The 26,933-nt window shown below is 42.6% G+C and overlaps 2 protein-coding genes across 2 annotated transcripts; one reads left to right on the top strand and one right to left on the bottom strand.

Moving 5' to 3' along the window:
* Positions 1 to 572: 572 nt before the first annotated feature.
* tmem254 (transmembrane protein 254) lies at positions 573 to 7,412 on the bottom strand. The gene is made up of 4 exons (XM_061040712.1): positions 7,255 to 7,412; positions 4,743 to 4,846; positions 2,320 to 2,379; positions 573 to 1,296 (listed from the first exon to the last, which is right to left on the bottom strand). The coding sequence occupies exons 1-4, from the start codon at positions 7,339 to 7,341 to the stop codon at positions 1,176 to 1,178; spliced, it is 372 nt and encodes a 123-aa protein (XP_060896695.1). The 5' UTR covers positions 7,342 to 7,412; the 3' UTR covers positions 573 to 1,175.
* A 5,833-nt stretch (positions 7,413 to 13,245) lies between these two features.
* mxtx1 (mix-type homeobox gene 1) lies at positions 13,246 to 15,083 on the top strand. Its single transcript, XM_061041023.1, has 3 exons — positions 13,246 to 13,267; positions 13,735 to 13,913; positions 14,286 to 15,083. Exons 1-3 carry the CDS (start codon positions 13,246 to 13,248, stop codon positions 14,973 to 14,975), a joined length of 891 nt encoding a protein of 296 aa, XP_060897006.1. The 3' UTR covers positions 14,976 to 15,083.
* The last annotated feature ends 11,850 nt before the right edge of the window (positions 15,084 to 26,933 follow it).

Below are 26,933 nucleotides of genomic sequence, written 5' to 3'. Positions count from 1 at the left end.
ACGAGGTACCAATCTGATGAACCAATCACACGCCTCCCTGTCTCCCTGCTCGCTCTCTACCTCTTGTGTGCTCTAACCCACACTCAAAGCGCGTCAGCTGTGAGTTTACTTACCGCTGAATGAGACATGAGACGACGTAGTTTCTACACAATGACAGAGATGAGCTGAGGTCCACTTCTGGAGCAACGGCGCTCGTACATGTAAGTGAGGGGCGTGGCTTTAGAGGGAGCACAGAGGGGAGGGGGTGGGTGAAGACGGAGCACTGAGGGAATGCTACTTTCAAAATCATGCTAGTTTTGGAAAATTACCAACCCTGCCTTTAAGTGACGTTACTTAGTTACTGAATGTTTAACTGTGAAAAAAATCTGAAATGAGCCTTTATAAACTCTAATCAGCTTATACATGTGTGAGATAACACCAGGAACAAATCTAACGACATCAACATGAACAAGCTAGCAAAAATCGTGGTCAGGGTTTGGTTCAAAGTGTCTCAGCTCTGTTGTTAGCATGATGGCTGCAGGTTTCTGCACATTTTTAGCGAGGATTAAAAACAGCGAGTGAAACACAATCAGTGCAGTTTGTTAAGTCACTCTTTATTTTTGCAGCATTAACATCCAGGACTTCCAGCCTACAGTTTGAAATGTAAACTCTCAGCACTTCAGTGAAAGAAAGGCGAATGAGAAGGTTGTTAACACACTCAGCAGCACGCTTTAAGGACGCGTGGATTGTACCATCTACAGCTAAACTTCGTTATTGTTTTTTATCACAGCAGCTGAGAAAATCTGCACACCTCCATCAGACACGTTGATTGTAAACATCATGAGGGTAAAAAATGATTTTAGAAAAGACTCCTCTTCTATTGCACTAAATATTCAGCTCGGCACACATTTATTAAAAGATCTCTGAGATTATCTGTTTCATTATTATTATATATTAAAAAACTTAAATATTATCATAAAGGAAATACAACTGTCCTTTATATGGTTAGAACATCTGTGGAATGAGATGGAGACTTAGTAAGAAAATGTAGTGTTCACTTCAAAACTTAGTTAAAGGAGAGGCTCGACTGTCTCCCTCTGCTCGCCCTCTCAGCAGGATTTAGCAGAGGGGGTTTGAGGAGGCAGGACGCTGGACTCAGCGTGTTGTTCTGCGGGCTCGTCCTCGTCCTGCAGCCGTCAGTGCTGTTTGGGACGCTCGGGGTCGAACTTGAGGAGCAGGCTGAGGGAGGCGAAGCCGAACAGAAAGGTCTGGACGCACCACAGGCAGCGAGTGGACGTGTTGGTGATTCCTTTTTTACTGCAGACACACAGAGACACCAAACAATGAAGTGAAATCAGACTGGCAGCTTCTCCATTGTGTTCTTATTCTTACAGTTTCTCCATTCTCATCATGACTCAGTATTTTTTTTTTGACTCCAAAGTCAACAATTGTTCAAAAATGATTGAAAAAATGTAATTACTGCTGAAAGGATAAGTCAGGAATTCTTATACAGAGGCCGTGTGTTATTGTTACAGTGGGGCGTTAGAGTACTGCACAGGTACGCTGGGATAGAATAAGGTAAGAGATGTCCCCTGACCTATCAAATAAAGGCAGAAAAGCCCCAACGGTAATTATGTTCCTTTTTTAAGGTTTATTTTTGGGCTTTTTCTGCTTTTGTTTTGAGACAGCACAGTGGATAGAGTCAGGAATCAGGGAGACAGAAAGTAGGGAATGACATGCAGGAGAGGTTAGATTCGAACCCGGGCCGTCCGCTTGGAGGACTACAGCCTTCATACATGGGGCGTACACTAACCACTAGACAACTGGCGCCCCAGAAAATGAGCTTCTAATCTTATTTCTAAATTGATTTGCCGACTCAATAACTCACAGAATAAAACCATGCTGGTCTTGACGAGCATCAAGTGCAGCATGGCACGCTATCAATCCCAGATATGGACACACTGGTACAGCTGTATCCTCTGAGGGCGTTGTTTTTATTTATTGAATGATTTCATACCATGCATTGCATCCATGTTGCATGTTTTTATACTCTGCATTGTATTTTATGTCTTTTGAATCGTCTCCTCTGGACCCTGAGTGATTAATAAAGTTTTGATTGATTGGATGATATCTTAGTTATTGTTGTCACAAACCAGTAACATCCCAGATGAGAAGGTTTCCGATGTTGGTTTGGCATCTACATACTTTGAAGACTTTTAGGGAGTTATTAAACTTTTCCTGAGACCCACATTTTCAGAGGAAGATGAAGGAAACAGTTTTGTGAAAAATTAGATTTTAGCACCATCTAGTGGACGCTCAGGTTCATGTTTTTTTTCTTACCTGCACACCCTCAATGCAAACCAGGCCTCAAACACATGGACGGCCCAGGCAGCCCACCACCTGAAACACAGAGAAACGTGTGAAACTCCGCAGACTGTCCGTTCAGAACAACAATACTTTAAACTTTTAGAGCTTTCACACTCCTGAAAAACTCCTGAAAAACTCCTGATATTTCCAGGAGGAGCTGTATGTGTGAACACATTTTTCACCCAGAGTTTCTCCTGCCAGACCCCTGGTATTTTTTCGACAGCAAGTCAGATTGAGTTGATGTGAGGACACAGCAGGATATAATCAGGAGATTTCACCTCGAGCCAATAAGAGGGGGAGTGATATCCTGTGACATGTCGGTGCATTGACCGCCTGCCCACGACCACTACAATCTCCGCTCACATAATGTGTTCTTCATTTTCTGTTGACATATATAGCTATGAGGAGCATATGTGAACAGCCAGGTCAGGAGAATATCCTGAAGTTAACTAGATATATATCAGGAGTGCAGATGTGAAAACGGCTTTGATGATCAATAAAAGACCCCTCGAGTTCTTAAAGAAGACTTGTAACACTTTTAAACATTACGCTGTTTGTTTGTTTACTTTAACAGCAATCACATGACGACCTGGAAAGGACCAATCACGTCACAAGAATCAAACCAACAATCACTGAACGGTCCCTCCCTGCTCAGGCTGCTCGGGGAGTCACATGACTTTAACAACAGCCGTTATCTTCTGATCACTATCTTAATACTGTGAGGGCGTTACAGCGGGTCACCTGAGGGAAACGATTCATTGGCAAAGTCGTGTTAACGACCTGCGAACGGATTAAAAACATTAACGTTAATTAAAGAGTGTATTCGAGCTGAGAGATTTAGGGCTGTGCTCAAAACATCCATATGGAAATATATGGTCATGTGCTCCTTGTTAATACATGTATCGATGCAGATGTTACAGAGTCGATATGGCTGCAAAGCTGTGATGACTGTTTTGAAGGACAATCGACCGATGGTGCAGTTCACAATGACACCATCGCCCTCGCTCTGGGATTGAAACATTTGAATGAAGGATCTCTGAGGACCTGAATTGAAGAGTTTGAAGTTGTAGGATCCTCAATATGCCTCTGCTGTTATTCTCAACAATAAAGAACAGCTGTTGTAGGAAGTGTAAGAACGACTTGGGCTCATATTTAAATCTGATCTGGGAATGTGCTATGCTGCGTCCAGTCTGGTGTAATACTTTGGAGATACTTGGGGATTGGATTGGTGTCACTCTCCCGGCGCACCCACGACTTTGCCTCCTTAGTGACGAGACATTGGTGCCTAAAGTAACAAATCCCAAAATGTAGCATTTTAAAGGTCGGATATATCACAGCAACAAGGATTATACAGCGAAAGTGGAAGGACCCCGGGGGGCCCACTGTGCAGGAATGGACTGAATACATGTTGGGAGAAATGAATGTGGGAGGAAAGATGACAGAGAGATGGGATCTGTTTTGGCAACATGTTAAACTAAGATCATGGAACGGACTCATGTTGGCGGCTGTACCTCTCTTTATTTTGTTATTCTAGGAGATGACTCACATGCTCTTCCTGTTGTAGTGAATTCTGAGTAGGACAGACGAGATTTCTGTCGCAAAAACTTTGATTTCTGCTTCTCAAAGTGTCGCTCCTGGCTCAATAACCTAGCTAAATTTGATCATCTGTGTATGTGTGGCCGTGTGTGTGTGGCATAGACTGTATGATGTTGCAGCTGATGGTGACAGCACGATGGAGTGAGTGGGCGTGTCTCATCCCCCCCACCCAGCCATGTCCATGTTGATACATTGATGTAGATGCATCTGAAACTGAAAGTTTAGTTACTATTTAAAGAGGACATATGATCCCCCTTGTCCCCCTTTTCAAACAGTCCCCCTGTGGTCTAAATGAAACATCTGTGCTGTGGTCAAAATATAACATGAATCAAGCAGCAGAGGAGGTTTGTGACCCTGTATAAACCAGCTCTCTCAGAACGCTCCGTTTTGGTGTGTGTGTCTCTTTAAATGCAATGAGCCCCCCTGAGTTTTCCCCGTAGACATCACTCCTTTGCTAGAGAGAATAAAAATGGTGGACCTGTGCAAAAGGTTTGCTCTAGACTGCGTGTGGAGTCCATGGGTGGAGATCCAAAATCCCACTGTGACATCACAAGGAGAGCACATTCACACTCCTCTGTGTTGTAAGACTAATGCAGACCACAAACAAAGGACTGGATGGGTTTATTTCACATTTTGTGGGTCAGTAGACACTCAGGTTACCAAATATATGTTTAAAAACACTGTAGAAGTGGATTTATCATAATATGTCCCCTTTAAGTAAAAAATGAAAGGCCCTCTTAAGGATGTAATCAACATTTCTCACACAAACTGGATGAGCAGCAGCGTTTCTAATCACTCACATTTTATGCAGGACGCCGGCATAGTTATCCAGCAGGTATCTGCAGAAGGTGCCGTACGGGCCGAGGTGCTGGAAGGGAATTATTTCCGGTACAAACACCATGCACTGAAAAACACAGACAGAGAGGCTGAATATTCATACATTCATAAAGTTAGCAAAGTATGACAAGCTTTAAAAGACTCAGACGACGTGTGACCTTTATGGATGTTCTTCTAACAGAAATGAGGAATTTCTGAAAGGACTGTTTGTGTGGTTACTGACTCTGTGATAATCTGCACACATGACGCCATGCAGTTGGAGAGAGATTGAGTGACTGCTTCCCGATTATCTGGTCCATTAAAGTTTAAATATAAAAAATCCCAGGGCAGCTGGCAGATAATGAGCTGTATGATGTCAGGTTCTCTCGGTTGTTAAAGTCTCTGCAGTGTTTTAGATGATGACACAAACGCGGAGATGTTCCACAAAGAGTAGCTTTGTTATGACACTGAAATGAAATCTGACACAGTTATGGCTGAGAGCACCATGTTGGGTTTTTCTTCAACGTGCTGGCATTTAAATCTTAGTTGTATGAAATTGATGGATTTACATTTTTTTTTTCTTTTTCAAATGTTCCCTCAGAATCAGCGTTTCCTCTAAGTGGAAATCTGCTCCAAACAACAATCAGTTAACATGAAACATGAAATCTACAGATAGAAACTGAAACATTCCCTAAAAACAAACAATTCAAACAATCGAGGACTGAACACAGTTATATATGTAGATACACAAGTGCACTTAATGTTTTATATACTTATATACGCAGAAAGTACAAAAGGAAATATATTCCTACTATATTCTTCTGTTTAAATTCTGTGACAGTAAAAATATCCCCTTTCCTTATCTGTATATGCTTTTTGATTTTGAGTTTGTTTGATTACAATTAAATCACTGCATATTCTTTTATATAAAAAGTGACACTGTGACTGATGTGTAACAAGATAAGCCCGATGTCGCCCTCTGCTGGTTATAAAAGAGTATTGCATATAGATTAGTTATATTGTTTTAAATTGTCCGTATTTGTTCATTACATCTCTAAAATAAAATGAGCCCTGCACACAATCAGATCTCAGTGGAATGTAAATCAGAATGTCTCATTGTGTCGTGACGGCCTTTGTCCTCTTTTGTGCACCTGGAACAGGTCAGGTGTCCGTGTGGACTGTGACAAAGGTGTTATTGTTGGAAGGGGCCCTCTGCTCTGAGGGTTCAACGTCATGTTTATTTATGTCCGTCGATCGCCCAAAACAACAGTTTATAGTTTAACTGTGAACTTTCAGTGTCTCCCTGTAGTCTCAGTGATGTAAAAGAAGGACACTGCTGCATCTTTGAATGTCTCATTTCACTTTAACAAACTCTCAGACAGCTCAGCTGACGAGTCCAAAGTAATATCCACCTGAAGACATCACACATTGACCTTTGTTACTGTGCCTTTGAGCTGTTTGACCTCATTTTGGGATCCCTAACCACTTCCTGTTTCTGGGCTTAATGCTGCATTCATGTGCTGCTCGGGTGCTCCAAGTTTCCGAGTTGGGAAGTCGTTCTTCCGACTTCAGTGTGTTCACATGATTTCAGTTCGGAAAGTCAGGATGATGTAACAACAGCAACAACAAAAAAAGCGTGGACGCTAAGAAGAGGATGTGTGACATGCAACTGTTACAAGTTATATTTAAGCAAAAAGTTGATGTGCAATATGTGAATTAATAAAAAGTATGTTTTGCCCCCCAGGTGATGACGATTCCGACGCCAAGTCGGGAAGTCTGAGCAGGTGTTCATGTGCATTTTTTCAACTCGGAGATTCTTTTTTCCGGTCTGTCCGACACCACATGAATGCAGCATTAGTTCATGTGCTGACCTTCCATCTACCAGAAGGTCCTTACTTTATTTCAAAATAAAAGCAGGGTTGAAATCAAACACACCTGCGCATTTTTTTTTTGACAGCAAATTATATCATACATATCACATTTTTGCTGAATGATGAAATGATGAAATAGTCTCAGATTTTCTTGACACAGCTCTTCAGCTCAATTAACCCCAAAATAACACGTTCACCTCTGCTGCACAGCTACAGGTGAGTGAGGGGCTTAAATTAGCATATTTATGGCACGGGTTTGTTTGCTTTAAAATAACAGAGAGTATCTGGACACAAAGTCTGGACAGTGGACAAAAACTGGACTTAGGACGAGGCTGAGTTTCACCTTTGCTCCTAAAGAGAGGCTGATAAATCCCGATAAGATAACACATCAACTAAACATGAGCCAGGTGTTTACACAAGAACATTTTCTAGACTTTTAGAGTCTAAATTACATTTAAACATTTTAATTTCTGTGGAGTTAAAGCAAATTTGACAAAAATAAACCAGCCGGAAGATGTTTTGCGAAACACAATGTATATGTGGCATTCACGGCGAGAAAATGAAAAACAAAAACAGTATTTATTAAAAATAAATAATAACAAATCTACTTTATAATTGAACTTACAGCTAGGTGTCCCATCCCAAATGTGACAGAGATGATCCAGAACAAGCTGGTTCTTTTAAAGTAATCGCATCCATCACTTTTAGCCATCGCTGCTGCCGTTCTGCTGTGGTCCCCCCGTCAAATGTGACCGTGCGGGAACAGCGGCGGGAGGAGAGAGGTACCTACCGCGTGGCAGGGTGGACATATCCGTCCGTGTGGGGAAATGACATGAAGAGAATTATGTAATAATGAGATACAACACAGAGCACCTACTAAAGCAGGCTTTACCAACCGTGGGGTCCCGACTCCACGTGGGGTCTCCCGAAATTAGTATGTATTGGTCAATAAGGAATATATTGTATATTAAAATATATTGTATATTAAAATGTATTGTATATTAAAATGTATTGACTCAGGCTGGGTCAAAGGTAGCCAATGCCAAAACAAGAAACTTGCAGTCTGTCTGCAGAAATGTCCTCCTTTCCTTTATTCCTCAGTCCACAATAATAAACACCAAAAAACATAAAGGTGCTTTAACCTGAATGTTTACTTGAAAATATTTCATGATCCAAAACAAATTAATTTGAGCAAAAAGCTGTAGCCTACATGTTTTGGATGTCTGAGGTTGCCAGAGTTTTGTGAAGTCAAAGTGCGGTCATGAGCCAAAAAAAAAAAGTTGCTTGTTTTAATATTTTTGCTTTGTTTGTGTACAGGATTAGTTTATAGACATGCTTACAATACATAAAGACACACATTTAGGATATAAATAAAGAGTGTGAGTATAATTGTAATACTTAAACTATTGTGTCTTATTTAGTAAAGTAGTGTTAAACATATTAACTGATTTATGCACAAGAAACAGATCTGCTATTAGATATAGAAAACCCAACATATACAGTATTAAATAACAAATACATGTCAAAAGGGTACAATTATTCTACTATATTTATTTATTGGTCTATTTATTAGCATATTTATTTATCCCTGTGTCATTCCTTTATTATATATTTGCACTCTTACCTCGTGATAAGAGTGCTTTTTTCCACCCTCCTTGTACTCTGTGGAAGTGAGATAAAAAAAAAAGTGATGCATTAAGTATCAGTTGCCGTCCTGTCAGACTTTATCCGGGTGCGAGCTGTTTGCTTTCAGATAGTCTGTGATTCAGAGCGGGGACTTCATGTAGTGAGGCCACAGACTTTAAACTCCTCTCAGCGTTTTAGACTCTTTTAAAGTGTCTGAACTTTTCCCACACAGATACAGAGAATAATCTGATGTTGGATAAGAAGGTATGCAGCTGCACAAAGAGTCCAGATATTTGGATTCAGAAAGGATGCACTCTAACCTGTTATAGTTATCATGTGTATGTTGAGTAGTTACCTGAGGACCTCCGGTCTTATTTATCTCATATATCAAATCTTTTGTCGCATTGTATTTGGTATAATATATCGTATCACATCATGTTGTGTTATATCGTATCGTATATCAAATTTTATTTTGTGTCGTATCGCAAAACCATACAATAATAAAGTATCAACGGTGTGAATACTTTCTGTCTCCATATTTGGATGTTTGGGTCGTCCTGTGATTGACAGCCCCGTCTGCTCGCAGGATTAAACTTTACATAAAGAGATAAACTGATCATATGACTGTTTGTTTTAATATGCAGATCTGTGTTGTGTCAGTGAACGCCACACAAAGCTCTTTATAGTAATTTTACATGAAGTGAATAGCCTCTAAGCTGAACCAGTGTTTGGTTATCTTTAATCACTCGATCATTGTATGCTAACTGCCCGTTTAATCTGCTTCATTGATAAGACTTTTTCTGAAGCAAAGTGTACTTTTTTAACATCAGAAAACACAACTTATTCCACATCAACCTTCAGAGTAAATGTGACTCGTGCTATTTGGCCTCTGATAGGATTCTGGTCGCAGCACAGCGGAGCGAGGAGTCGGGACTCTCAGGAGCCGTCTCCACACGGAGACATTGATTCTTGAAGTTATTCCAGATAAAGATAAAAGAAGAGTTCTTAGCTGTTTTTTGTTGTATTAGATAAGTCTGATAGACTTCAAGCTGCATTGTTTTCTAATACGCCCACAAACACTGGAAGTTTGCGTCTGCACTTTGACCCCTCTGCACTGTTTGACTTCAGAGTCTGTGTTTTCTCTGCTCAGAGGACGTCACATGGTCAAAGAGACGTACGAGCATCAGACCGGACACAGAGAAATAAACTCAAAGCACAAAGAAGTCACAAAGCTGGTTGTTGTTATATGTTCCGAAAGTATGTCTTGAACAAGTGGCAACCTCCGGTCTTGAAAAATGAAGCCAATAGAAGTGCAAAATCCTGCAGTTCATCAAGCGTCCACTAGAGGCTGGCTCCAAGAACACAGGAAGTCACATACACATGAGAAGGAAAAAAAAAACGTTTTTACATCATAAATGAACATGTTTACAGCCTGGTACAAAAAAAAACAAATAGATCTGATTAATTATTGTCCTCAGTGGCACACACTGTACTGGGGGTGATTTTTTTTATTTCGAGAACGATACGTGTTATCCATAGTTAGGCGCGTATGTGATTGACAGGTGGGCGGCTGCTGCCAATGAGCCTCCTGAGCCCCCTGCAGGAACACATGTCTGATGTCACATAGGCTTCGTCCGTTAATATTTACAGTGGTGTTGAAATGAGGAAAATAAGTTTCAGGTACGCTGCCTTTGCAGAATGATCGGGATCTGGTCCCTTCAAATATGTTTTAAAGTAGATTGAAGGTGTTGGAGGACAATGCTTGTAGATGATGACTTTTCTGCTCTGAGACACAGGATGTGCTGCTCTGTGTCTGTAATCGTTTGTTGTAATCGTGTTTCATTTTTTATTTGACCAGGAAGAGTCTCATTGAAATGAAGAATCTATCTTACAAGAGCGCCCTGGCCGAGACAGGCAGCAGCACAGTTTAACTTGGTTTCAGACATGAAACATTTAACAACAATAAACATACATAAAGGAATCACAAAATATAAGAACCATTCATCAAAATGTGTCAGAAATCCTCAACAACAGGGGCGACATGAGTCAGTTCAAACATCTACAGTCAGATATTTCTGCCTTCAGATCTTTAAGAAGACATTTTAAAACATTCAAGGAAACCAGCTCATAAAGTTTAGAGTCTCTTGCAACCGATTCCAAGAAGAGGAAGCAGAATTCTTGAACGCCCGTTTTCTCAGTTCAGTATGAGCTTTACGGAAAGTTAAAAGGTATAACTCCTGGAGGCGAAGGTTGTGACTTCCTGTATGTAGCTCTGTAACTTGTCTATTGTGCTGCTGCCAGGACACTCTTATCATTTATTCGTCATCTCAATTAGGTTTTCCTGGTTAAATACATTTTAAATCAAATCAAATTAAACCCTAACCCTGTACACGTTTTCTCGCAGCATGTCAGAGCACTGAAGCTGTCTCCCATACTGCGATACGATTTGATACCACGTGTTTTCAAACGATGCAATCTAGTACCGAAATGTACGGCAGGTTCAACTAAACTTCAGATCTTCAGTCAAACCTTTAACTAAAAAGCTGCTGCGAGCAGAAGAGAGAGAGAGAGTGCTGTATTTGTGCACTTTTGCAGAAGTGAGCTGCACATTTCAGATCAAAGCAACAAACGTCCAGATATTTGGAGACTATGACTTCTATGTTTGATGCCATGTTTTTGAAACAGGTATCGACATGGTTTGATTTTCCCCAGAATCACATTGAAGTTTAACATTCAGGTACAGTGTCGACCCTGCAGAGCTCAGCATAGAAAGGTTAATCCTCACAACATCTGCACACAGCTGGGTCAAAGCCTGGACATGTCGACCCCACTGACAGGCTCTCCCCTCTCACTCTCTCTCTCTCTCTCTCTTTGTGCAGCAGAGCTACCGTCTGTTAATCAGTGAACAATTAGCCGGGCTTGTTATTTCTCCTCCTCTGGAGATAATGAGACGCTGCTCATGCATAAGAAAAGACGAGAGGAGCCGCTGACGGGCTTCAGCTCGTCTTTAAATTCAGCTAACATCTTGGGAGTTAGTGATTCTTTAACACTGACGATGGTTAATCAGTTTGCTGTTTTGGGATTCACACCAATCAGAGGAGCAACAATAGTCAGATTAGAATTAAAGGGGCAGCAATGAAACGAGGAGAAAGACGTGTTAAGTGACCGTCTGAACGACGTGGAGTCATTAGAGGTCTTGTGACAGCAATTAACCAACATTTATTCTGAGCTCCAGTACGTCCCAGATGACTGATGTTTGTTTGACTCAGTAAGAATGGATTGATTCCTTCATGCAGGTTCATTACTGCTTACACTGTGACCCTCTTTATCTCCCAACATCCGTCCTTCACTCATTTTTGGTGTTTTTAAGACTCTCCTTCAAACATATTTCTCCTCAGTTATCTTCAATGTTCAATCACCCGTTACGCTCGGGGATCCAGCTGTGCAGGTTTTGTGTGACTCTGCACATAATCGTTACCTGTCCCTTCATCCTTCTTATCTGTTACTCTCTCCTGCGTTGTGTTTTCCTCTGCTCAGCTCGTTGGATCGGCTGTGTGCTCTATAAATAAAGTTCAGAGTGCATGCTTTAACTCTGTGATTATTCTTCAAGAGAGTGGATCACTAATGGGACTTAATGATGAACTTTTTCTAACCTTTTTTTTAGTAGTTCGCTTCATAATAATCAAACATAACGATGTGAATTTGTGTTCACGTCTTAGATCATGTCCTCTAGCGCCCCCTAAAAACTCTTAAAGTAACTTAAAGGTTCATTCCAAGAATCACCACATTTGTTTTTTCATGTTTGAGCTTTTAATTATGTTGTTTTGTACTTCTGCGTCGTGTTGCAAGCATGAGACATGGACACACTTTTGGAAGTTTTTCACAGTTTTATCATCGATCTTGTCTTCCCACAATCATGAAAATCAATCAGCCAATCTTTATTTGTATAGCGCCAAATTATAACAAGTGTTATCTCAAGGCACTTTACAAAAAGCAGGTACAAGACCTTACTCTAAAACAAGATCATCGCTGTGTTGAATGAAACCTTTTAATGCCCCGAGGGGACTATACCTTACACCGAGAGAATAAAAACACAACACAAACATATACAGGACAGCACATACAAACAGTCTAAAGCATGAGTAAAAGAGGGATTTCAGGAGCAAGTTCATTAAAGTTCAGAGTTCATCCTGTACGATCAGAGTGTATGAAGCAGCTGAATGCTGCGTGGTAAAGGATGTGACACCTGGCCTCTCTGTACCTGTGCCCTGAAGTCAGTGCTCTTCTATTAGCTTTTATTATTCCAACACATGTGTATGTCACAGTCACATTTTCCCCTGGCCTGTAGTTAATCCAAAGAAGGCTTTGTGTTCATGTGCGCATGTTGTTATGAGCCATGTTAGCTTTTCTTTTTTCATTTTTTTTAAAGGTTTGGAAACATCTGTGCTGCCTTCTCCTGTGTTTGTTTTAAGTTCAACTAATAAAATATGTTTAAGAATAAACATGCACCTTGATACAGACAAAGCTTTTTATAATAATAACTATAAAACAATTAAAGCCTCTGCATAAACCTCTCTGTCTTTGGGTCTCACTGACGTGTCTTAATGTGTCCCACGTTCACACACACTCACATGTTTGTCGTCTTTCACTGAAGTGGTATCGATGAGGCACACGGACACTTTCTTTTGTCCTGCAGAGCTTCACATTCACCACTGACCTTAACATTAGGCGATAACGAGGAGGGTGGTGTGGTGGGGTGGGGGGGTCAGAGTACTTCTTCCTCAAAGTAAAACGACCCCCCTCCCTCTGCTCTGTTCAGGCTTTACCATGGCCTTCTGGGTCTCAGGTGATCAATATAAAGGTACCTGACAGGAGCAGGAGACACAGTCAGAGAGTCACACACAGGAGCAACACTCTGAACTCCTCTGCAGTCAGACCTTCATTCATTCATTCATTCATTCATTCATTCATTCAGCTGCAGACATTCAACATGTGGAAGGACGCCAGCAACGGTAAGAAATGTTTAAAGCTGAGTGCATTTTCAACTTTGTGTTTCGCTTCAGTTCTGTAAAAAACAAACCGTCCTCCTGACATGTAGGTGGGCTTCAGCTCACAGATTTTAGAAGCAGGTTTAGTGTGATTAGATATGATAATCCTGCAAAAAGCTTCTGCAGCAACCAGCAACTTATTCACAGATGTTTGACTTTCTCATTTCCCCCATCTCATGGTATTTAATTATTTACTTTGTGTGTAAGTTTAATCAGTACAAATCCAGATCAATGTAAACAAAGAGAGAAATGTTATAGCATGTTTAAGTGTCACATGTTTTTAGAGTTTTTGTTCTGCCAGATTGGATATGTAGAAGTGACTTTCATGACTTATTAGAACGAGCATTTTGGGCCGAACTTAGTGGAGAATCATGAAGAAGACGTCTAAATGCCGTCTGATGTGTAACCGGGCTCTCTCCTCGTCCTCTCAGATGATGCCCGACCCTCCAGTGGTGGCTCCTCTCGCAGCGCCAGCCGCAGGAAGAGAACCAGCTTCTCCAAAGAACACGTGGAGCTGCTGAGGGCCACCTTCGAGACCAACCCGTACCCGGGCATCAGCCTCAGAGAGAACCTGTCCCAGACCACCGGCCTGCCAGAATCACGCATACAGGTACACAGTCACTACCTCATAGAGAGTCATCTTTGTATCGAACAGCACAAACCCTGAGAGAGCTGTGTGTGTTTGTGTTGTGAGGGTTTTTCTCTGCACTTTCTTATCATCAGGAGGCTCTGTGTTCAAATGCATCCTGCATAGACCTGCAGATACGCTATCACTCTATCACTTTATTTCTCTATCTGAGAAGATGACACAAGCTGTTTTTATCAGCTGACAGATAGACAGTACAACAGGCCCTGAGAGCTGATCCCCCCCTGACTGCCTGTTTGCTCACAAAATGATTAACCAAAAAAAAATCCTTAAAGTGTTTTTATTTCCTGATTTTAACCTGCGCTCTCTCTTCTCTCTCTCTCTCTCTCCATCCAGGTGTGGTTTCAGAACAGAAGAGCTCGCACTCTGAAGTGTAAAGGAGCAAAGAAAGCGCTGTGGCAGACTGACAGCCCCGTCCATGACTCTCATGCCAGCAGGGGCCAGCCTCAGGGGCCCCCGCCTGCCTACCCCGCCCAGGTGAAGGAAGAGATGGAGGAAGTCTGCTACTACGGACAGTGTCCTCCAGCCTACTCAACCATGGAGGAGCACGCACATTACAGCTCCATGTACGGGCTTCAGCAGGGTCAACAGGCGGGGAGCAGCGCCAGTCCTCCTGTGAGGGCCCTCTGGTCCCAGCCCGGCAGCCAGACCCCACCTCTGTGGTGCCACTCGCCTCTGGAGATGAGAAACTACAACTCCAGCTTCATGTATCCAGGATCAGCAGAGCAGATGTACATGCCCAGCTCCACCTCCCACTCCTCCACGCCTGACACGCCTGACTCCGGGTACTGGGACGCCGGTGTGGAGAACAGCCCCCCACTGGAGGGTCAGTACTCTCAGCTGGAGGAGTCGTGGAGCAGGGCCGCTCTGGAGGCCTGCAGAGAGCCTGCATACCCAGCGCCGGTCCCACACGCCCCTTTACCCGAGCTGTCCCTGCAGGAGATCCTGGGGGAGCTGAATGAGGACTGGCTGGGAGGTGAGGGTCTGGATAACCACGCTGCGATGGATAAAACATCTTTCTGCTGACGACTTGGTGACCAGGATTCATTATGAACGATTATAAATCATTTGTATTATTATGATTTTAGTTTATTTTTTACTTCTACACATGAAAAACTCTGCAGATCTGTAAGAAATGGAATCACACAATTCTGATTGTATTTATTCCACCCTGTATTCATTCACTATTTATAACCACTATTTATGATTATCTGCACTTTTATATAAATAAATCAATAGTAATAAACCAAGAAAGTGTTCTTTGTTGCCTTATCCAAGAATTGACTTGTGGTTAATGTGAAACCAGATCAGATTAGGCTCTGTGCAGGTCAGCCATGAATTCCTCTGGTATACAGAGATGTCAGATTTCAGTGAGATGAGTGAGAAAAAGTAGGTCAAACACAGACAACCAGCAGAGGGCGCCAGAGAGTTACAAAAGAGTAAGACGGACTTCATGATCTGAACCTCCTGAGAATACCAAAGAGAAAAGTTCCCGATCTAAAGCTGATAAAAAAAACAAAAAAAACATGTAACTTTGAGGGTTTTAGCTTTTAAACATATTTAATGCACATTTATTAAAACAATGAAAAACTGAGGCTGCTGTTTCCCGGGGACAAAATGTGTTTAAGAGTTCATGATAAGATTTACAAAGCAGAAACATCTGGTGTGGAAAAAAGAAAAACCTGCAGAAAAACACACGTTCACAGCCTGGTTCAAATATTAATTTGGTTTGAATTGCTTTTTTTCAAAACATGCTGCATGGGGAGTTATTTTTTTTAAACTCATCCGTTTTGATGTCATGTAGGATAAGAATTATTCATAATTTCATAATTAGGGGCAGGGCGAATCTGACTGATGGGGGCTCGCTGTATCTCTTTTTCAGGCGGCTTAACTTCCAATTCCCACATATTGTGTTCGCTTCCACTCTAGTCATGCTCCTGTTTCCTGGAGCTTGCCAGCATCACTACGCTCTGTTTCAAATACTATGAGAGTCTATTTTCGATGGGCATGCTGCAAGTACGAGTCAAGCAGGACAGAATAGAACTACACCGACAGGAAGACAAGGAAATGCACACAATGTACGGACTCACTATCGAATTTATTATCACTTTATCAACACTACGTCAAAACAGGAACCAAATGAACAAGAAGTCATCCTCAGAAAGACAAAGCAGCATGTTGTTTGCTCGTTTTTCCCTCTATTTTTGCGTGATCTTGTAGTTCTCCTGTGATCTTGTAGTTCTTCTGTGATCTTGTAGTTCTCCTGTGATCTTGTAGTTCTCTTGTATCTTGTAGTTCTCTTGTTATCTTGTAGTTCTCCTGTGATCTTGTAGTTCTCCTGTGATCTTGTAGTTCTCATGTTATCATGTAGTTCTCCTGTGATCTTGTAGTTCTCCTGAGATCTTGTAGTTCTCCTGAGATCTTGTAGTTCTCCTGTGATCTTGTAGTTCTCCTGAGATCTTGTAGTTCTTGTAGTGTATGGGCTATTTATACATGCGGAGTTATATCACCCCTTGTGCCTTACAGCGCACTTCATAGTTAATTACATTGGCGCAGTGATATGTGTTGCCGGACTTCTTGTAACCTGCCGTTTTTTTATCAGTAAAGTGTCCTACTGAGTTGAAGCTCCGTCTCCGTCTTTCATTTAAAAGTTGTTACAGATACAACAAATTGGCGACGAGCACGAACCGAGATGCAAGTGAATGATCCCGGCTGCACTGACAGTTGAGGGAGGCGGCGGAGCTCGGCAGAGAGAGGAAAAAGAAAAAAAAAAAAAAAAACAGGACTCGTGAGTGACGAGCTAAACCAGGCTAACGGCGACGGTAACTTCAAAGCGCGGATAACGTGGACAAAACGTGAGCATGTCAATTGTTGGCAAAATAGAGGAGTTTGACAGTGCAAATGAAGACTGGGAATCATATATTGAAAGGGTCGAACTTTACTTCACTGCAAATGATGTGGAGGATGAAAAGAAAGTTCCAACACTCCTCAGCCTTATAGGTGTTAGAACATATAGCCTGCTCAGAAACCTGCTAGCCCCCCAAAAGCCTGCCACACAGACGTTTCAAAGCATTGTGGACATATTAAAAAATCACTTGAGCCCAAAGCCCCTTGTGATAGCAGAGAGATTCCGTTTTCACAATAGGAACCAGTCTAAAGATGAAAGCATCTCAGAATATGTTGCTGAACTACGCAAGCTGACTCAGTTCTGTGAATTTGGAGCAGGACTTTCTGATGCTCTGCGTGACAGACTGGTTTGTGGCATGCATTGTCAAAGCACACAGAAAAGGCTACTGTCAGAAAAAGATCTTGCACTGGAAAAAGCACTGGCTATTGCAGTATCAATGGAGACAGCAGCAAAGGATGCTTTGGAGCTACAGAAGAAAGCTGTAGACAGTGGCATACACAAAATGTCAATGAATGACGCTAGAAAACAAGAACACAAGTGTTACAGATGTGGCAAAACATCTCATGATGCAAACGACTGCTGGTTTAAGGACAAAAACTGCAGAAAGTGTAACAGAACCGGACACATAGAGAGAGTGTGCAGGCAGAAATCCAGCAACAAGCAAGCGCAAAGAGAAAAATCAAACAAAGATAAAAAGCCAAGATACAAAGGTAAACATGTGCATAATGTGACAACATGTGAAAGTGGATCAACATCAGAGTCTGACAGCATTGGACTGGCTTGTTTGAAGTTGCATGACATAACCGAGGAAGACGACAGGGAAATTATCTGGATCACTCCAGATGTGTCTGGCATAAGACTGAAAATGGAGCTAGACACAGGGTCAGCCTTATCTGTCATTTCAAAAGCCGACTACAAACGACTGTTCCCCAACTTACCGTTGCTGAGGACCTCTGTGCGGCTGAAGACCTACACAGGTGAAAGAGTGCGCCCTGCAGGTAAACTGAAAGTGAAAGTGACGTATGAGGGTAAAACACTGCAATTGTTGCTGTATGTGTTGAAAAAGGGAGGGCCGCCACTCTTCGGCCGGGAATGGTTGAGGAAGATCAGACTGGACTGGCACACCATTAAAGCTCTACATTTGGCTCGAACAGACAATGATAGTTCACACAGTGCCACAGAGGGACTGTCGCAGCTACTCAAAACCCACGAGAAGGTGTTTGCAGAAGGCATAGGCACCCTAAAAGGGATAAAGGCAAGAATTGAGTTGGATGAAAATGCAAGTCCAAAATTCCACAAAGCCCGTCCGGTGCCATATGCGCTGCGTCCAAAGGTGGAAGCTGAACTACAGAATCTAATGGCCTCTGACATCCTGTCAAAAGTTGAATGGAGTGATTGGGCGACGCCCATTGTCCCTGTGATGAAGAAAGGGAAGGCTGAAGCTGTTCGCCTATGTGGAGACTTCAAAGTGAGCATCAATCCTGTGCTGCGTCCTGTGCAGTACCCACTGCCACGTATTGACGACATCTTTGCATCGCTGGCAGGAGGGGAGAAGTTCTCAAAGATCGACCTAGCACAGGCCTATCTACAAATGGAGGTCGAGGAATCCAACAAGAAACTCCTCACAATCAACACTCATAAAGGACTGTTTCAATACAACAGGCTCGTCTTCGGTGTTGCTTCTGCTCCAGCAATCTGGCAAAGAGCTATGGATCAGGTGCTTCAAGGTATCCCAGGTACACAGTGTTATCTTGATGACATCATTGTAACAGGCAAGAATGATGACGACCACCTAGAAAATCTCAGCAAGGTGCTTGCCAGGCTAAGCGAGTATGGCCTGCGTGCGAAGAGAAATAAGTGTGAGTTTTTCAGGAGCGAAATCTCATACTATGGACATGTCATTGACAAGCATGGCTTACACAAATCAAAAGAGAAAATTGAAGCTGTGCTTCAGGCACCAAAACCAGAAAATGTGTCGCAGCTGAGGTCATATTTAGGCCTTGTCAACTACTATCACAAGTTCCTCCCAAACTTAGCTACAACGCTCTACCCACTCAACGCGCTGCTGCAGACAGGAGCAAAATGGGAGTGGTCTGAGGAATGTGATAGAGCATTCAAAGAGACAAAAAGACTGATAACTTCAGATGAACTGCTAACCCATTACGACCCAGCACGACCCATCAGACTGGCCTGCGACGCTAGTCCTTATGGGATTGGTTGTGTTCTGTCACACCTCATGAAGGATGGATCTGAACGCCCTATTGCGTTCGCCTCTAGATCACTGTCAAGCGCAGAACGCAATTATGCGCAGATCGATCGTGAGGCCCTCAGTCTAGTGTGGGGTATTAAAAAGTTCCACCATTACCTTTATGGCCAAAGGTTCACTCTTGTGACAGACCACCAACCCCTGGTATCGATTTTTAATCCCAGAAAAGGGATCCCAGTAATGTCAGCCACCCGCTTACAACGTTGGGCACTTTTCCTTGGAGCTCACTCATATGACATTGAATTCAAAGGGACAAAACAACACTGCAACGCTGACGGCTTGTCACGCCTGCCCCTGTTAACAACAGAAGGAGAAAATGCTCCCTATCCAGACCCAGCAGATGTGTTCCACACAGCAGTGGTGGATCAGCTGCCAGTGACAAATTCTGACATACAGAAACACACCAGGAATGATCCCACATTGTCAAAAGTGTATGAAATAACAATGCGGGGATGGCCAGCTCATGGTGACCCTCTGTTCCCAGAGTTTTCAGCTAGACGAGATCAACTCTCCATCTGTCAGGGAACCTTAATGTGCGGCTCCCGTGTCGTAGTTCCCTCACGACTTCGAGCCAGGGTGTTAGAGACTCTCCATGAAGGACACCTTGGTAGAGTCAAGATGAAGAGTCTAGCTCGAAGCTATGTTTGGTGGCCGGGTATAGACAAACAACTTGAGGACATCACTAAAGGCTGCTCAGGCTGCCACCGAGTCCAAAATGCACCACCACAGGCACCCCTTCACCCTTGGGAATGGCCGTCGGCGCCATGGCAACGAGTGCATATCGACTTTGCAGGACCATTTATGAACTCCATGTTCCTGGTTGCCGTTGACTCTCATTCCAAGTGGCCGGAGGTGATACAGATGAAGTCAACCACTTCAGAAAAGACTGTAAGTGTCCTCAGGTCAATTTTTGCTAAAAATGGTCTGCCTGAACAAATTGTGAGCGATAACGGGCCACAATTCACTTCAGAGGAGTTCACTCTTTTCATGAAGCAAAATGGGATCAAGCATTTTAAGTCAGCGCCTCACCATCCAGCTACGAATGGATTAGCCGAAAGGTTTGTCCAAACCTTCAAGAAGTCCATTAAAGCGATGGAAAGAGAAAACATTACTCTTCAACACAAGCTGGACAACTTCCTTTTTGTCTACAGAAACTCTGTACATTCAACGACAAATCAAGCGCCTGCAATGCTGTTCCTGGGCAGAACTCTCAGGTCCCGCATTGATCTCCTGAAACCAAATCTGCGGAGGGAAGTGCAGAACAAGCAGTTCAGCCATTTGTCGAGTAAGACTGCAAGAGACTTTGAGATTGGACAGGACATCCTTGCACGTGACTACAGAGGAGACAAGTGGACCCCGGGAAAAATAACAACAAGAACTGGACCACTGATGTACACAGTTGAGGTCGGCGAACAAACATGGAGACGTCACGTGGATCAGATTTTGGATGCACAGCCAAAGAGTAACAACTCATCATCTCCAGACACGCCCCTCAGTGACAGTAATGCCACCACCATCAACACGTCAGCTGTAACAGAGACTCTTAATCCAGACAAAACCTCTGCTACCCCTAAACCTACTCCACAAGTCCAGAGGCGTTATCCTGAAAGGCACAGGGCGCCCCCCAAGAGACTGGACTTGTAGTGCCCATGTGTTCTCATATGTTGTTTTGAGTTGTCATGAAATGTTAGAATTCATACACACAAAGGTGTTGAGCTTATATATATATATAGGGTCTTGATATGATTTTCATATTTGAATGGATTGTTTTGTTATGCATTCAGTTGTATTATCCATTCAATTTAAAAGGGGAGGAAGTGTAGTGTATGGGCTATTTATACATGCGGAGTTATATCACCCCTTGTGCCTTACAGCGCACTTCATAGTTAATTACATTGGCGCAGTGATATGTGTTGCCGGACTTCTTGTAACCTGCCGTTTTTATCAGTAAAGTGTCCTACTGAGTTGAAGCTCCGTCTCCGTCTTTCATTTAAAAGTTGTTACAGATACAACAGTTCTCCTGTGATCTTGTAGTTCTCCTGTGATCTTGTAGTTCTCCTGTGATCTTGTAGTTCTCCTGTGAGGGCGCACGCACAGACTTTGTGGAAATTGGCAGTTTGGCTGAACTCAGCTCCAACTCTTTCCAATATGGCCACCACCCTGATGGGCTTCAAAAGTCCTCTTCAAATTCCATTGGGTGACATCACCGAGACAGGTCTTAGATTTTACATTGTTGGAGCCCCGGGTCTGAGCAGTAGGTGGTGGTCAAGCCCCTGCTGATGTTGAAGACATTTTGAAACAGATGCAGTCACAAAGGGAAAATCTCCAAACGGCTTGTTTGAGGCAAAAGACAGAGAGGATGGACTTTTCTCATCATTGGGGGGTTTGTAGACAGACTAGGGACACATGTTAGAGTTAGAAAAACATGGTGAAGTGTATTTGGCATATTGTAATATGTGAGGTTTAAGGAGAGATGAAAGCTTTACACTCGAACTTAAATTATTAATCAATGTATTTATTTGTCTGATACCTTCTATTACACTTCTTCTCTTCACTTCTTATCATGAGAAAACAATTGCTTTACCAGTTGTTGTTTTTACATTTTCTCCTAAGATGCCAATTTGTTTTTACTTTCTCTTTCCAGTCCCCCGTCACTAAAGGTTTGATTATCAGGTCAAGATTAAAGAAATCTAATCTGTGTATATCAGCTCTGTGTCCCCCCGACCTGATGACCAAACACACACTTATTTAGTGGAAAAGGTCCATGATGCTGCACAGGATGTTCATCTTGAGCTGCTTGAGCTGCTTTCCCTAAACAATGCGAGCATGTTGTTTGTTCTGCTTTGGCCTCCTGCCTTCATCCTCAAGATGGGAGGGAGGGTGTTGTCCTTTTGTTTTAGTGTCTGGCTCTGGTTCCTGTTCCCAAAAAAGAAAAACACACAACAGGCCGGGACACAGGAGAGAGCTCGCTAAAGATAGACCAGCGGAGGAAATGTCGCAGACTGTCCGAGCCTGCCGTGTGCTGGCCAGGTGTTTACACATACAGTATGTACCAATTTCCATCCCTCCATTTTCTTTACCGTTTTTCGGTCACGGGGGGCTGGAGCCGATCCCAGCCGTCATTGGGCGAGAGGCGGGGTTACACCCTGGACTGTACGCCAGCCGATCACAGGGCTGACTTAGAGACGGACAACCTCACACTATGGACAATAGAGTCACCAGTTAACCTATCGAGCATGTCTTTGGACTGTGGGAGGAACCCGGAGTACCCGGAGAGAACCCACACATGCAGGGGGAGAACATGTAAACTCCACACAGAGAGGCTCCTGTGGGGGATTCAAACCAGGAACCTCCTCACTGTGAGGCGCTAACCACTGTACCACCGTGCCCTGTCGAATACTTTTTAATAAGCTTGTACTAGAGTCATAAAAACAGGAGAGAAAACAGATCTAATTCAGACTCTCAAAATGGATCACCTGATGTATTTATTTCACTTGTCCCTTAAGGGCTTCCGTAGCTGTGCCTCTGTTTGTTGTAAATCACTGGTTACGTAAATGAGCTGGTGTCTTCTTGACCTTAATTCAGTCAGCAGGGATTTCACAACGAAAACATTTCCCTCTCAGAGTCTCAGTTACAGAGAAATCAGTGTGTAGTGTGTGTTAAAGTGTGTAATAGTGTGTTAAAGTGTGACATCATGAGGTCCATCACATGTTTCAGAGTCACTGAAAATGCAAAGTTGATCAAAATCACAAATTTGAACACAGTACGTTACTTTCTACCAATCAGCTGATTATTTCGCATGATGAGTGTGTGTGTGTGTGTGTGTGTGTGTGTGTGTGTGTGTGTGTGTGTGTGGTTTAGGATGACACTCTGGTTTGACATTTGATGTTTTTGTTCTGTCTGTGTCTGTCTCTCTCTCTCTCTCACACACACACTCGCACACACACACACACACACACGCACACACACACACACACACACACACACACACACACACACACACACACACACACACACACACTGTAACAGGAGTGTAAACAGTGTCAGTGTTGAACAAACTGGGGTCAGTCAGGCGTGTGAGTGATGTTCCTCAGCTGAAGGCTAGCCTTCACTAAAAATACGTTCTGTAATTTAGCCGAGCGCTGGCTGAGACTCCTGACGGCTTCACGTCTAATTTAAGAGCTCATCTGAGAGGTTTGAGATTGCATCCCAACTCTCTCTCTCTCTCCCTCTGTCTCTCCCTCTCTCTCTCTCTCTCTCTCTCTCTCTCTCCGGTCCTCAGTCTGCACGTCCACGCTGTGATTGATGCCGAGCAGAGACAGGGAAATGTGTGTGTGTGTGTGTGTGTGTGTGTGTGGGTGTGTGTGTGTGCGCGTGTGTGTGTGTGCGTGCTCGTACGTGTGCACTTTACGATCAGGAAGATAGTATCTGGAAACTGGAGAGGAGACGTGGGAGTGAGGAGCGACCGTCTTTGTTTGCTTTTCTTTATATAGAATAGACTGCACACACATACCGGTGTAATAACATACTATTGAACCGGTTTATTTTCATTCATGTTCAATCATTGTCTTTACAACACAAACACCATTGTGTCTGTTAAGAATAGACATAAAACAAGCCGTACATTAGTGCAATAGATGCTGACTTGCAAAGCACTGCAGACCATACTGTGTGTGTGTGTGTGTGTGTGTGTGTGTGTGTGTGTGTGTCTTAATATGTTGAAGCCTCCACCTATAAATGAGCTCCATGCAGAAATAGACAGCAGATATTAAATGTCACACGCGGGGGAAATAAGGTCAGCAGCTCTCAAATGAACTCCTGAGCAGAACTCACCTGCACTACGGCGTCCTGATAAACCGGAAACACTGCGAGAACACGACGTGTGCCCTTCACAAAATGTCCTTTAAAATAGTTTACACGTTTTATAATATAGTAGTAGGAATGTTTCTGGGGAAGCTTCAGCATAAAGATGTCATTAGACACTCGTTATTAAGAACCACAAATTCACTACAAGAGCATAAAAATATTTTATTAACACACATACAACATTTAAAAGTTTCTGTTAGAACACAACAACTTGACTTTCAGGGTGATAAACTTTAGAAATATGCAGGTTTAAAGGTCTCCCTAAACTTAGGCTCTGTTTGTAAGGTGAGGTGTGATTTGAGCAGGGATGGCGCCAGGATGAGGAGGAGCTTGACTAATATGTTGGGGTGCTATGAATAGTTGATTTTTCATGAATTCATAGTTACTTTTAAAGTTCTCTCTTTTCTTCAAATGAAAGTAGACATTTGTGAGGGGGTCTTAACCGGGGATAAACAGATTTGTGATGGGGCTATAGCGCCCCCTAGCCCCGGTGTAACGCTGTGCTTGGATTTGAGTCCACTTCATGATTTTTGCTCATGATGATGTAAGATTTATTTTTTATTTTTAAGAATTCACTCTTAAAACATGCACCCAGGTTTTAGAGCCTGAAGGCTCATAGGAAAGAAACAAATCTGTGCAACAGATAAATAAGTTAATATTATGATCCAAAGCTACCTATGGAAGCCCAAAGCAGACAGGCATCCATATTTTATTCACTCAGTGGCCAATGGTAGCATGGTGAATGGCAGCAAATGATCCCGTTAGGGTCTGTGTCTGTTCATGGTACTTTTTGGCACTGCAGCTTCTCACCGGCACTTATTGTTGCTAGGTTATATAAGTTACCTAGCAACAATACAGTTTATAGTAGTGACAGTTATGTCTGTCTAAACAAATTCTGTATGCCTAATATTTGCTTTTAATCAAGAATAATTCACCCTTGAAAACTTAACAACAATGTAAAGGACAGAACAGCAGCTCATGGAAATTATATCCTGGAAAAGAGACGAGTCTGAATAGTTGAAATTGTTGAAAATATTTTAATTTTTTTCAAGTCCGAGTGCTGTGAGAGCAGCAGATTAAAAAGAAAAAAAAACACATCTGGACTCAGGATGCTGAATATTGAAAATGCTGTGCTGCATTGGTTTTGCATTGAAAATGGGCGCTGCCAGCACACACATATGGCCCGTATCATGAGAAAACAATCTTTTCATCTTGAGATAATGAGATACATTTGTGGAGAGATCCAGAGAAAAAGCTGAAAAAACTCATGAAAACAGAGTAAATAAAATGGAGTAATATATGACCATTTAGAGCTTCCATAGTAATCCAGGTAAACTACTTTGTTAAAAAAAAATCTAAATCAAGTAAATGTGTGGCTCATAAAATAACCTTATTTTTAATTTAAAAAATTGAATTTTTGTGTTCATTTGAAAATGAAGTTCTAGTTCAGTCAGCAATATTTGCCTTCACGGTGAGGTCTGTCTCTCATTCATCCTTCTCACATTTCCGATGTCATTTTCTGGGGCTGTCATTGGGTAATCAGCTGTCTTGTCAAAGGCACTCATCTAATCAATTGTATGGCGTTCCTCCCTATTTTTTTAATATGATTATTTCTCTGCCTGTAGTTCCTTCATGTTTCGTCCAGCTTCACCCCCACCAGAGTCTGGACTCCATGGGGGATCCCCCCCCCCCCCCCCAAGCACCAAGCACCTGTCAAGACACATTTCCATGTTATCTATTGTCATTAATCATTTTCTTCCTTCACTTTCTCTCCTGATGTCACTGCAGGGTTTTGACCTCTCAGGGCCTCCGTAGTTCTGTCTATGAGGACAAACAGCAGGTTGGTGTCTGTTTGCTTTGAGAACATCACTGACTGGAAGTTGCATTTTTCCACTTTGAATTGAAATACTCAGCACTGCCTATGTAACTGGAGTAACATCATGGTGATGTTAGTGCAGCCTTTTGACTCATTCCCAGCATGCTCAGCTCTGTCAGCTGACCTGTCAGTGCATCCCGGTGCAGAGAGCGTTGTTCTGCATGCAACACCTCTTCAGGAGTACTACATGTATGAGGTAATTGTTGTTTGGTCATGTGAGCTGCTGCAGCAGCTGTCAAATGTGATGAGAGCAGGAGAATCCTCTGCCCCGCCCCCTGAAGCTGATTGGAGAGCTTACGGATGTCTAGGGACCATCAGCCAATAGAAGGACACAGAGTTCAGTTTATGTGCTCACCAGCATCAATATAGTTCACTGATTATGTGAAAGTCAGTCACAGTCAGTGTTATTGACTTTCACTTCAGTGCTGTTATTATCTTATTTAATACTTTCTGTCTCTACTTGTTCAGTTCTCAGTTTCCCGGCAGCTGTGACTCATCTGATTCTTTTATTTTCAGTTCAGAGAAATCTGTCACATGATACGAGCATCATCAGTACGTCGTCTTCCTCTTTCAGACAGCTGTATGACTCCAGTTACCGAGATGAGATAACATGTAAGAGTCTCGTAAAATGCTTGTCATAAAGACAAAAGATTAAAGATACATTTCTGAGAGTAATAATGACAGAAATGTACATAAGCTGTATAAAATATGGACGTAGTCTCAGTGACATCACCCACTGGTTACATAAGGGGAATTTTGAAGCCTCCCCGTAAGGGAAATGCTGACTTAATCTAACGTTCAGACACAGACAAAAAGTCTACCAGAAACTTTAAAAAAAACTTAAAATATGACATATGATCACTATAAAATGATGTTCTTAAGAGGCGGCAAAAGTTTACAGAGAGAATTTGAAAAGTCTAGAGAGCAGAGAACAGGAGAAACAGATATGTATGTGTGTGTGTGTGTGTGTGTGTGTGTGTGTGTGTGTGTGTGTGTGTGTGTGCGTGCGTGCGTGTGACATGCCTCTGAAGATGTTTGAGTGCTCTAATTTAAGCAGACAGACACACC

The sequence above is a fragment of the Labrus mixtus genome, chromosome 6, assembly GCF_963584025.1.
Source record: "Labrus mixtus chromosome 6, fLabMix1.1, whole genome shotgun sequence".
NCBI classification, from domain to species: domain Eukaryota; kingdom Metazoa; phylum Chordata; class Actinopteri; order Labriformes; family Labridae; genus Labrus; species Labrus mixtus.
Note: the sequence above shows the minus strand (reverse complement) of the source record. Positions and strands in the feature narration are given on the sequence as shown.